This window comes from the organism of the source record quoted next, unplaced genomic scaffold (assembly GCF_019419815.1).
Source record: "Pyrus x bretschneideri cultivar Hongxiangsu unplaced genomic scaffold, Pyrus_bretschneideri_v1 Contig14, whole genome shotgun sequence".
NCBI lineage: Eukaryota > Viridiplantae > Streptophyta > Magnoliopsida > Rosales > Rosaceae > Pyrus > Pyrus x bretschneideri.
This window is the reverse complement of record NW_025999435.1, coordinates 1,645,147-1,658,275: the sequence shown is the minus strand read 5'-3', so window position 1 is coordinate 1,658,275 and position 13,129 is coordinate 1,645,147. Positions and strand designations below refer to the sequence as shown.

The 13,129-nt window shown below is 39.5% G+C and overlaps 2 protein-coding genes and 2 pseudogenes across 3 annotated transcripts; 3 read left to right on the top strand and 1 right to left on the bottom strand.

Annotated features, from left to right (window-relative positions):
* Positions 1-76: 76 nt before the first annotated feature.
* Positions 77-1,246, top strand: LOC108868168 (annotated as a pseudogene).
* A 314-nt stretch (positions 1,247-1,560) lies between these two features.
* LOC103960349 lies at positions 1,561-2,500 on the top strand (annotated as a pseudogene).
* Positions 2,501-2,538: 38 nt separating this feature from the next.
* On the bottom strand, positions 2,539-5,700 carry LOC108868165 (peptidyl-prolyl cis-trans isomerase FKBP65-like). The gene is made up of 3 exons (XM_048579663.1): positions 5,336-5,700; positions 5,117-5,203; positions 2,539-2,689 (listed from the first exon to the last, which is right to left on the bottom strand). Exons 1-3 carry the CDS (start codon positions 5,538-5,540, stop codon positions 2,568-2,570), a joined length of 414 nt encoding a protein of 137 aa, XP_048435620.1. The 5' UTR covers positions 5,541-5,700; the 3' UTR covers positions 2,539-2,567.
* A 544-nt stretch (positions 5,701-6,244) lies between these two features.
* On the top strand, positions 6,245-11,855 carry LOC103960355 (probable phosphoribosylformylglycinamidine synthase, chloroplastic/mitochondrial). Of its 2 annotated transcripts, none has more exons than XM_009372812.2 (3): positions 6,245-6,401; positions 6,525-10,750; positions 11,598-11,855. In XM_009372812.2, the coding sequence occupies exons 1-2, from the start codon at positions 6,360-6,362 to the stop codon at positions 10,719-10,721; spliced, it is 4,239 nt and encodes a 1,412-aa protein (XP_009371087.2). In that variant the 5' UTR covers positions 6,245-6,359; the 3' UTR covers positions 10,722-10,750; positions 11,598-11,855. The 2 variants fall into 2 exon arrangements, with proteins under 2 accessions (XP_009371087.2, XP_009371085.2); XM_009372810.2 differs by having other exon boundaries at positions 11,593-11,855.
* The last annotated feature ends 1,274 nt before the right edge of the window (positions 11,856-13,129 follow it).

Genomic DNA, 13,129 nt, shown 5'->3' with positions numbered 1-13,129 from the left:
ATTATAGCTGTTAAGTTTTCATCTTGTGAATAAATTTGAATACTCTCAATAAAATAAGCAATCAACAAGTAAGCATATGGGCACAGGACTCACATTGTGGCTTTACTGTCAAAAGGACCTTTTCTCAAAAACCCGTCTCCTGGATGTTGTGTACAATGCCTCAAACAATGAGCTTGTTAGAACACAAACTCGGGTGAAAAGCACCATTGTCCAGGTGGATGCAGCTCCATTTAAGCAATGGTACCTCCAGCATTATGGAGTTGAAATTGGCAGAAAGAAGAAGTCTGCTGTTGCTAAGAAGGATACCCCATGGGCAGGCTTTTTGTGAATTCACACACCTTTTGTGAATTCAGGTCTTGGCGAGCAATTCCCAAGTTTGGAGGCTTGGTATGGAATGACGGAGAGTGCACAGGTGAGATGCCCTGGCTGCCACGATGAATCATGCACTGTATTTTATTTGTTGTTTTTTACTTGAATGAATCTAAACGGGTTTTATTACTCATTTATGTTTCGTCCAGTGGTTAGTTAACCCTCCTCTACTTGCCATAATCTTCTAATCATCACTGCCTCATGTGCTTTATAAAAAAAGAATAGGCGATCCCAAGTCAACAAGGCTCCCGCGTTGCGAGAGTTGGGGGAAGAACGTCTATTGTATGCAGCCTTGCTTAGAAAAGAGGTTGTTTCTACGTCTCATGTGCTGTATAATGCATTTGATATTCCTGGATTTCCCATTGCCTAGTTTCTTTCACGATGCTTAATATACAAAATTTAGATGGAGGAAATGAGAATTTTTAAGCTCAATACCATGATCAATGGATTGTGTTATGTTTTTTTATCATGAGGTGAATGACAATTTCATTTCATCATCACACTAACTAGTTCTATCTTTATATGTACAAGCAGGAAGGAGAAGGAACTACGGAGGAAGCAAAGAAGAGTAATGCCGCCGGAAAGCTTGAGAAGCATCAACAAGTTTGCACGCTAAACTCCAGATTGAAGGACAGTTTGGGGGTGAGTGATTTTTGGCTTTGCATATATCTTCCCGTCCTTGCGAATGTGGCAGGGCAGAGCTGATGGCTGAGTTTAATAACTCGTTTTAATACATTCGATTGTATTTGTTTTCTGCATCATCTTAGTTTGTTTCGTAAACTAATCTGTCAGGCACATCTTGGAAGGTAAGGAGCCTGAGTTTTACATGAGCAAGCTCTAGAGGAAGAAGCGAGAGGGTGTTGGCGTTTCTGCATAAACAGTTTGTTGACGCTGATATAAGAGCCACCACCTTGCATTGATGACAGACTAATCCCACTTGTTAAACCGTCCCGGAACTACACAACATCGTACTTTCGATAACGAAATACATTCATGGGAGTTCAAACCCGGATTGAGGATTTCAGTTGTTATGAATTCGATTCCAAATGTTGTTGGAATCATTTGAAAACCCACGTACTTTTTTCAGTCAATACGCTCCCTCGGTTCAAAACCGAGAAAGCATGGGCTGAGCATCATATTTTTTGGCCCGTTTGAGTCAATGCGTTGCAAATAAAAATGTGGGCCGGAAACAAAATGGGCCCAGAAAATACCTCTATAAAGCCCACCTGTTCTGTCCATGAATTTGCATTGCTTCTGAAGACAGACAGAGATTATGCGACGATGAGTGGGGGCGGACGAAACGTGAACGGAAACTTAAACGCGGTGTTCTACTCGGAGGCGTATCATCCGATTCAGGCGGGAAGCATAGACGGCACCGACACTCTCCCTCACGACAACGCCGTCTACCGAGCCTTCCTCTGCTCCTCCGCTGGCCTCTGTAACCACACACTCTCTCTCTTCTCCTCCTTTTTTCCTTTTTTCTCTTATATCCCTACCCTTTGCTTCTTCTTATTATACTTTGGCCCTGTAACTCTTTTTCTTTTGCAGATGACCCCCTGGGCGACCCCAAGCTCCTCGGCGATCCTTATTGCACTCTCTTCGTTGGTCACCTTTCTCACTCACTACCGAACGCCTCTCTCGCAAGGTTCATCTCTCTCGCTCTCTCTCACTTTCTGTTTGGTTGCCCAGAAATTTGAGAAAAGAAAGAAATAGGAAGAAAGTTGTTCAACTGTGATCGGTAGAAACCCAATTAAGTGGAAGTTCTTGGTCTAAAAACAAATTTTGAACTTGGGTTTTCAGGCTATGAGCAAGTACGGTCGGGTCAAAAACTTGCGCTTGGTCAGGCACATTGGTGAGCTTCTTAATTTTGCTTTGAATTCGAGCTCCGTACAAAATTTCACAACATTACAACTACAATGCTCTTGAATAGTAATATAGTCTGCATACTCTCTTGCAGAATTTTATGTTTCTATTTTGACACTGTAATGCTATGAGAGTCCATCTTTGTAATTTGATTGGTGCAATTTTTCCAGTAACTGGTGCTTCGCGCGGATATGCTTTTGTTGAATATGAAACCGAAGGGGAGATGCAGCGTGCATATAAGGTGCTCCAACTTTTTAGCCACTCCTAGTCTATACGATATGGAATCTCTTCATTTATTTTCATATATGTATTGCATGTCTGTGTGGCGGGGAATTCTAATTTTGCATTCTTGTACTGTTGATGGATTTCGCTTCAAGCATAATGGTATTGGTGAAAAGCGCATTTTCGCCCTTCTTCATGGTTTTGATTCCTTCATCCCATCCCTTAATCACTTGTCCTGAAATTAACCAATTGAATCATAACCCAAAATACGGCTCAGTAAGAGGAAAATTTAACAAAATGTTATCCTCTCGAATCAAGAATTGCTCCATTGGGACCGAAAGATCACGAATTCGAGTCATAAAAACAGCCTCATTTCAAAGCAAGAGTAAGGCTGCGATAAATGTTCCCCACCCCTCACAAAGTGAGAGCCTTGTTGGCTTATGGTCGCCCTTTACATATATAAACACAATTGAAAACAATGATAAAGTGGAAATGAATCAAGGGAAAACTTGAAATAGGTCCAATTTTATAGCCCAACATTAGGATTAGTCCAATTTTTAGTTACTTTTGACTTAGCTCCAATGACTAGGATTCCATGTCAGCAATTTTTCTGATTAGGTTGATTTTTTTGCATTGTTATTACTATTTTACCCTCCTATAGATTTTGCACGTTCTTCATATATTTCCCACGTTTTAAATTTTTATCAGAATTCAAATTCATTGTTCAGTGGTCCTTCATCTCTCCCGGATTTCTTGATAACAATTTTTGAATTTGAATTTCTTATCAATCTATTTTTAAGGAAGGCTTAATCACTTTTAACTTTCTAGTAACTTTCTATATAAATTATATGTGTTTATACGTGCAGATTTCTTCAGAAGACCTATTCTCTAGGTACAATTTTGATGATCGCAGATTTCTTCAGAAGACCTATTCTCTAGGTACAATTTTTATGATCGTGTTTTTCCTTCGTGGTTTGTCGATATTCAATCTTTTCCATCTATCAAAGGACTAAAACACAACAGATTGAATGCCAATTAACTTTCAAGCCAGGTATATTATAATTGTTTTCCACTTTATTGTTGTTTGCTGTGCGAATTCAAAACATGAAGACTTTATCCTAATCCCCCTAATCCCTTTCTATCATCTCTCATTGATATGCTTCTTTTTCTTTTTATTAAAAAAAAAAAAAACCAATGCACAGAAGGTGTGTGATGTTATGCCTCTTTGAAAAGTGTACTCTTTAATTTCCGGTGGAAATTTATTGTTTTCTTATTGTCACTATCCTTGTAACTTATTCTAGATTTCGAACCGCCTGATGATAGCAAAGGGAAGAATTTCATTGTGATTGGAGTTGTTTTAGCATTATTCCTCATTTTCTTGATTTTGGGCATTCTTTGGTGGAAAGGTTGTTTACTTGAAGCTGTTTCCACCGTTTTTCCAGAAGCACCACATGTATTTTTCATGTTTCATTTGAAATTGAATATACAAAGTAAATATCCAAAGCAGATGGTTTCTGGTTATGGTGAAGTCGTTGCTAACCTGTTCTAAAAATGTTGTTAATTACGCTCCATCCCAACTTGTGTTCGATCAGGAAATGAAAACTCTCATCAAGGATGGTGGTACAATAATTCAGAAATTTTTGCAAAACATACCCAAAGAAAACTGGTCCAATGCATACTTCAGGGGGAAAAAATATGGTGAGATGTGCTATAATATTGCAGAATCCTTCAATTCTTGGATTTTGGATGAACGCAAGATGCCAACTTACCAAATGATTGATAACGTGTAGCAAAAAATCCAACATGTAGCAAAAAAATCCCACTTATATTGTATTTAAACTACCTAACATGTAGGAAAATTACTGACAACCATTTTTTATCAACAATTTGAAAGTACCTGTTCTACAGGTATACCATATGACCATGTATGAAACTGAAATCTTCCGAGAAGTTACAATACCTGTTCTATAGGTATACCTATCCTTGTAGAATATGACTTTTACATTCACCATTAGTTGTACAGATATATTACTGTTTGGGAAGGTTTTAAACTACCTAACATGTAGGAAAATTACCGACATCCATTTTTTATCAACAATTTGAAAGTACCTATCCTTATACAATTAGAAAGTACATTTACGAACTATGTCCAGATAATGACAAAATAACATTATCTGAGATTACAAACAAATCTTACTGTGCAATCAATAAAGGGAAACATGAAGAATATCCCCTTTCAATTGAAATTGAAATTAAAAAACAGATACGACAAAGCATATCTCAGTTCACATAACACCTAAACTTACAATACCTGTCCTATTCTGTTTTCATCATATACTGGGAGAAAATTTATTGCTTTCATAGCTTCATACGGATTTAGGATTCAAAACAAGGTTTTCGCTGGACATGGACGCAAACCAATTTGAAAGATGGGAGGATAAGGATTTTGAATAAAAAAAGAGATTAATCTGCAAAAGACCTGATAAAGGGGTCTAATGGCAATTGTTGTAATTTTGTTGGTAAATTATGTGCATTTTTATTGCTGACATGGATGATTGTTGTACTTAGTAGCCCCCACTTATGTTTATGTAATATAAGTGGATTCCATTCAAAATAGGCTTATAAAATTGGACCCATATCAAAAGACCCATGAATCAATCACCTTGTCCGAGATTGAACTTGAAAGGGGTCCCACGGTCACGGCTCGAATCGAATTTGGTTCCGTCCAGCAGAGTCCCAGTGTAATGCACTGCAAAATTACCACCAGCCAATTAGTACCAACGCTCACCATCAAACAACACACATATATGTATATGTATGTATGCGTGTGTGTATAAGTATAGTATAGTGTGTATATATATATATATATATATAATTATACCTTCAACTTCGTCGCCGGAGCCGGGAGTGTCCCAGCCTTCACCCTCTTTAAGGAGCTTCTTCTTGAGGCCGTTCTTCCCGATCTCCTTCTCATCACCAACCTTGAGAGTTGGGCTAGTTGCGTCGTCCTCGGCGTCGGGAAGGTCCAAGTCACCGGGGTCGTTGAGGCTGTTGGTGGCAGCTGAGAAATCAAAGTCGTCTTCCATGGCAACTTCCTGACCCGATTGCAATGGGCGTTTAATGCTATTGAACAAGCAAGCGCGAAACAGAACAGTGAATGCAGAGGCTTTTTCGAATTGCGGAGAGAGAGAGGCAGAGGAGAGAGAAAAAGAGAGGAGAGTCTAGAGAGTTCTGAAACGTGACATGGTCAGGATGGTTCCAGAATTATCTCCATTTTTGACGAACTTTGTTATAAGATACAGTCTTGCAATAAAAAAAATAATTATTCCATTAAAAATAAATAAAATATATAAATTAGTTTGGCCTCCATCACAGGATTTTTTTTCTTCTAAGGATTTTAAGAATATAGTGATCAGGACCGTCCATCTGATAAGAATCTTTTTTCGTTTAGGGTCGGTTCATAATTTGAATCATAATATAATTGAATGATCATCTCAACGAAGTTTAACTAAAATTGAAAGACGTTTAATTATTTAACGAGAATTTATTATATATAATTAAAATTTAATCTCTAATTTCATAAATATTAGGTTTCATAAAGATTATCAATTATGGCAACAAATAAAAGAAATAATTATTCCATTAAAAATAAATAAAATATATAAATTAGTTTGGCCTCCATCGCAGGATTTTTTTTTTCTGAGGATTTTAAGAATATAGTGATCAGGACCGTCCATCCGATGAGAATCCTTTTCCGTTTAGGGCCGGTTCATAATTTGAATCGTAATAGAATTGAATGATCATCTCAACGAAGTTTAACTAAAATTGAAACACGTTTAATTATTTAACAAGAATTTATTATATATAATTAAAATTTAATCTCTAGTTTCTTCAAGGTTGAGATTATGGCCGGTATTCGGGAAACAGCCGCCGCCGAGTTCTTACGAGTAAGTATTCTTCGTTACCATTTTTTTTTTGTTTTTTTATTATTGCTTTGAAAAATTGTAGCATTTTGGTAGAAAATGTCGATCAAAATCGAAAGCTGTATGTCGCTTGGTTTTATTTGGCAGGGCACGAATAGGCAGAGCCTTTTTTTGCAGAGGAACTCGGTTAAGGGAAGAAGCCAGGTGCTTTGGGGCTCGCTTCACGGGAGAAGTTCAGCTCCCAGTTTTGGTAATAGGAGAGGTGTTTCTTTGAGGTGTCGTGCTCAAGAAAAGCCCAGAGCTGTGGTTTCTGGTGGTGTGAGCAGCTTGGTAGATGATGAGCAGTCAAGCTTGGTTGAGAAGCCTGCAGCTGAAGTTATTCATTTTTTTCGCATCCCGCTCATTCAGGAGAGTGCAACAGCTGAGCTTCTGAAGACGGTTCAGACAAAGATCACGGATCAGATTGTAGGTTTGAAAACTGAGCAGTGCTTCAACATTGGCCTTGACTCGCCACTTTCTAGCGACAAGGTTTTGGTTTTGAAGTGGCTTCTTCAGGAGACTTATGAGCCCGAGAATTTGGGGACTGAGAGCTTTCTTGAAAAGAAAAGGCAGGAAGGGCTTAGTACAGTTATTGTTGAGGTTGGTCCTAGGTTGTCATTTACAACAGCCTGGTCTTCTAATGCTGTATCAATTTGTCGAGCATGTGGGTTGACAGAGGTGACTCGTTTGGAACGGTCAAGGAGGTACTTGCTGTTTAGTAAGGGATCACTTCAAGATCATCAGATTAATGAGTTTGCTGCACTGGTTCATGATCGAATGACTGAGTGTGTGTATTCCCAGAAGCTAGTTTCATTTGAAACGAGTGTAGTTCCGGATGAAGTTCGTCATGTACATGTCATGGAGAGGGGTCGGAAGGCATTGGAGGAGATAAATCAGGAAATGGGTTTGGCATTTGATGAGCAGGATCTCCAGTACTACACTAGGCTATTCAAGGATGAAATCCAGAGGAATCCAACAACAGTTGAGCTGTTTGATATTGCACAATCCAACAGTGAGCATAGTAGGCACTGGTTTTTTACTGGCAAAATTATTATAGATGGACAGCCTATGGATAGAACTCTGATGCAGATTGTGAAGAGCACGTTGCAGGCAAACCCAAACAATTCTGTAATTGGCTTCAAGGATAACTCAAGTGCAATCAAGGGGTTTCTTGTAAAGCAAATGCGACCGGTTGAGCCAGGTTCAACATGTCCATTGAGCATAGCTACTCGGTACCTCGATATTTTATTCACTGCTGAGACCCATAATTTCCCATGTGCTGTAGCGCCTTACCCTGGTGCGGAGACAGGCGCAGGAGGTCGAATCAGGGATACCCATGCGACTGGAAGAGGGTCTTTTGTTGTAGCATCTACAGCTGGTTATTGTGTTGGGAATCTCAATATGGAGGGCTCTTATGCACCTTGGGAAGATCCGTCTTTTGCTTATCCATCAAATTTGGCTCCACCTCTGCAGATCCTTATAGATGCTAGCAATGGTGCATCAGACTACGGGAACAAATTTGGTGAGCCCTTGATTCAGGGCTACACTAGAACATTTGGAATGAGACTTCCAAGTGGAGACAGGAGAGAATGGTTGAAGCCAATCATGTTTAGTGGAGGCATTGGGCAGATTGATCACACCCATATAACAAAAGGTGAGCCTGACATTGGTATGCTGGTTGTTAAAATTGGAGGCCCTGCTTATCGTATTGGAATGGGGGGTGGGGCAGCATCGAGCATGGTTAGCGGCCAGAATGATGCGGAGCTTGATTTTAATGCCGTACAGCGTGGAGATGCAGAGATGGCACAGAAACTTTATCGTGTGGTCCGTGCCTGTATTGAGATGGGGGATAATAACCCTATCATTAGCATTCATGATCAGGGGGCAGGTGGAAACTGCAATGTTGTTAAGGAAATTATATACCCCAAGGGCGGCCAGATTGATATCCGGGCAATTGTAGTTGGTGATCACACAATGTCTGTCTTGGAGATATGGGGTGCAGAATACCAGGAGCAAGATGCAATCTTGGTGAAGCCTGAAAGCCGCCACCTCTTGCAATCAATATGTGAAAGAGAAAGGGTTTCTATGGCTGTTATTGGAACAATAAATGGTGAGGGACGTGCTGTTTTAATTGATAGCTTAGCTATTAAAAAATGTGAATCTAGTGGACTCCCTCCCCCTCCTCCTGCAGTCGATTTGGAGCTTGAGAAAGTACTTGGTGATATGCCACAGAAAAGTTTTGAATTCCACAGGACGATTGATGCACGAGAACCACTTGATATTGCTCCTGGAATAACAGTGATGGATTCACTTAAGAGGGTGTTGAGACTTCCATCTGTTTGTTCAAAGCGCTTCTTGACATCCAAAGTAGACAGGTGTGTTACGGGTCTCGTAGCACAGCAGCAAACTGTTGGGCCCTTGCAAATTCCTCTCTCTGATGTTGCAGTAATAGCGCAGACTTTTACTGATGTGACTGGAGGTGCATGTGCCATTGGGGAGCAGCCAATCAAAGGTTTGCTGGATCCAAAAGCAATGGCGAGATTGGCTGTGGGAGAAGCACTCACAAATCTTGTTTGGGCAAAGGTCACTTCTCTATCTGATGTTAAAGCCAGCGGGAATTGGATGTATGCAGCCAAGCTTGATGGGGAAGGAGCAGCTATGTATGATGCTGCTACAGCTCTTTCAGAGGCAATGATCGAACTTGGTATTGCAATTGATGGGGGGAAGGACAGTCTTTCCATGGCAGCCCATGTTGCAGGCGAGGTTGTTAAGGCACCTGGCAATCTTGTAATGAGTGTTTATTGCACTTGTCCTGACATAACAAAAACAGTAACCCCAGATTTAAAGCTCAAGGATGATGGCGTGCTGCTTCACATTGATTTGGCAAAGGGAAAGCGGAGGTTAGGTGGGTCTGCTCTTGCTCAGGTTTTTGACCAAGTTGGCAATGACTGCCCTGACATTGAGGATGTTCCTTATCTAAAACGAGTTTTTGAGGGAGTTCAGGACCTTCTTTCTGACGAATTGATCTCTGCTGGTCATGATATTAGTGATGGTGGGCTACTGGTCTGTGCCCTTGAAATGGCATTTTCTGGGAATTGTGGCATAACTTTGGACTTGACTTCACATGGGAAGGGCCTATTCCAAACGCTTTTTGCTGAAGAACTTGGTCTGGTTATTGAGGTAAGCCGGAATAACTTAGATTTGGTGTTGGAAAAACTGAGCAGTTACAATATTTTGGCTGAAATTATTGGTCAAGTAAGTGGCACACCCTCAGTAGAGTTAAAGGTTGATGGGGTTACACATTTGAATGAGAGTACTTCTTTTCTAAGGGACTTGTGGGAGGACACTAGTTTTCAGCTGGAAAGACTTCAGAGGTTGGCTTCTTGTGTGAATCTAGAAAAAGAAGGGTTGAAAGATAGGCATGAGCCTTCATGGGATTTGTCTTTCACTCCTTCTTTCACAGATGAAAAGTATATGACCGTCGCTTGCAAACCAAAAGTGGCTATAATCCGAGAAGAAGGCAGCAATGGGGATAGAGAAATGTCGGCAGCATTTTATGCTTCTGGTTTTGAACCATGGGATGTTACAATGTCAGACCTTCTTAATGGAACCATTTCATTGCATGAATTCCGTGGAATTGCGTTTGTTGGAGGTTTTAGCTACGCCGATGTGCTTGATTCTGCAAAAGGTTGGTCTGCATCAATTCGATTTAATCATCCCCTTCTAAATCAATTTCAAGAGTTTTACAAGCGGCCAGACACTTTTAGTCTTGGAGTTTGCAACGGGTGTCAGCTTATGGCCCTTTTGGGGTGGGTCCCGGGTCCTCAAGTTGGTGGTGTGCTAGGTGGTGGTGGGGACCCTTCGCAGCCCAGGTTCATTCACAACGAGTCTGGACGGTTTGAATGCCGATTCACCAGTGTGGCAATAAAGGACTCGCCAGCTATAATGTTTAAAGGAATGGAGGGCAGTACATTGGGTGTGTGGGCTGCACATGGTGAAGGAAGAGCATATTTCCCCGATGATGGTGTTCTTGATCGTTTGCTTCACTCAAAGTTGGCACCAGTAAGGTATTGCGATGATGATGGTAATGAGACAGAACTTTACCCTTTCAACGTCAATGGCTCTCCCTTGGGGGTTGCAGCAATTTGTTCTCCAGATGGGAGGCATCTAGCCATGATGCCTCATCCAGAGCGTTGCTTCTTAATGTGGCAATTCCCCTGGTATCCCAAGCAATGGGATGTGGAAAAGAAAGGCCCTAGTCCCTGGTTGCGAATGTTCCAGAATGCTAGAGAGTGGTGTTCTTGAAAAACAGTATTCCTTTTCGTACAAGAATGGTCAGTATTTCAGTCTTCTTTAGAGTTCTGCTTTATTTTATTTTTTTGCCAGTTACATGGGAGTCGTGTTTTTCTTTAGAGTATGCTTACATGAGGGCTGTGGAAATAGGCATTTAGATTTTCATGTCTCGCTAATATGCTTTTTGGACTCGATATTATATGGTTTAATTATTGAAATCGACAAATATGAGGTATAATGAGTTAGTTCCTTTTTTTCATCTGATGCAAAACCGAGCGCAGTGGCGTTCTAGGATTCCATACAGGCAACCCCACTTAGTGGGATGAGGCTTGTTTGCTGTTGTATGTATATAAAATAAGTTGGACAATTAAAATGCGAATCTGATGAATATCATACGTGGTTAAGTTTTTAAATGTTACTGAGCTTCAATCATCTGACCAGGGCCAAAAAAGTGTAATATATTCGGTTGATGACCCTGATTTGCCTTGCTATTTCATTATCATTGTGAAATTTTTGGGAACTAGGGTTATGATGCAGGCTTCCCTTAATTGTGTGCAATTGTTGACCTATATTCGATGGATCTGGGGTTATCATTTGAATTATCCACAATTGGATTAATGGTCCTCGTGGTGATAGGACATTCAGAAGATAGACCATTTGGTTAAAAAACTTAGGATTTAAACCTACGAGGGGTATCTTCCGAAGAAATTACCCGGTCACCATAAGGACCGTTAATCCGATTTGGCTGTTGAATGAATTATTTTTCTATAATGTTAACGAGAGCTTTAGCGGTCTGTTGAAGAGGATTTGAATCATGCATGCTGTGGGGTGCTTTCAGTTTTTGTTGCTGACATGAATTTTGTTTTCCTTATCGTTTTGGCAGAACAGAAGACGACGATGATGACTGATCGGAATCTGTTGCTTTAGCCGCGACAGCAGGACGACCGGAGTCAAAACTTGAACTTATTTCGAACTTCATCTACAAATATGCTTGCAATTTTGTATGCTGCATCTTTAAGTTTACAAGTTTAACATGTGTTTGTTTTGTCGGTACACAGGGAGGGATTGAACCCTTGACCTATCTTAAACTCTTAATCTGCGTTGATGCTGATTAGTTTAAAATAAATTGCAGTAAGTTAAAGAACAGACCGTCGTTATGGTATTGATATTATATGTGTCATTGTCGCTGCATTTTCGCTGACAAAACGTTGCAACATGTTCATGATTTATATTCAACATCGATACGACACCTAGGCTACGACAAAGTACGGATTATGGTTTAAACTTTAAATGGTGGTAATTCAGGAGCGTCTCCTTTCTCAAGTATTATCTTGGATGGAAGCATGTGTCTTTTAGTGGATAGAATGTTAGGTTTTTATTCATATATTTCGAGTTCAAAATTCTTGTATCCTTTAAATTATTATGATAATTTCAAACTCTCTCCGAGCGCCTAATAGTATTCAAATTTTTCTTAAATAAAATTCTTGGATAGAAAATTTAATTGCTAATTCAAATTGAAATTTAATTTTGTAGATAACAAGGTGCAAAAATACAATAATTCTGTAAATGATGTCTTACTGCAGTAGTAGAAAATATGCATTCTAGTGCGAGTTTGATCTCCATCAATTCTCCTTCCCTAACATTTGATAATTTAATCTACTAAGTCCTAGTTTGGTATTGCTTGTTTTCACCAAAAACTAATCCATTTTAAAATTAAATAGTAAAAAAATGTTTAATAAAATAAATATTCGGCTTATTTTAAAACCAATGACCTTCAAACAACAACTTTTAAAACAACATGTAGGTTGCTTTTAAAGCTGTCTTAATAAAAAGTGGAGTTAAGTCTTTGATGAAATATTTTTTAATTCGATCATTAATTTAAAACAATTACAGTATGCATCCGTCTTGACACAATTTATCTTTGGAGAGCGACCACCACCACCTACCATTACAAATGCTCCTTCTACACTATCATTGCCACTACCACCACCATTGTTGCCATGATCACTACGCTACAATCGTGCCACCACCACCACTACTACAACCACCGCTACAACCATACCTGCCACCATTACTGTGACAATTCTTCCCTAATTTTACGATTTTATTAATTTTAAAAGAGTGAATTAACGAAAATGCTCTTGGAGGTGAGATTGTTGACTTTCGTTAATCGTCTTTTCGTGACGTGTACGATTACTATTTTATCGTATTCTTGAAGTACTCGATAGTACGAACGCGTAGGCGCAAGCGAAATCAAAACCGGAGTTACGGTTAAAATTTTACGGACTTACAATGTTCAAGAGCATTTTGATAAATTCATTATTCTAGATAAATTCATTATTCTATTTCTATATATATATATATTCCATGTTTGGTAATGAATAGGAAAATAATGAAATGTCATTTTTCAGGGATATAAT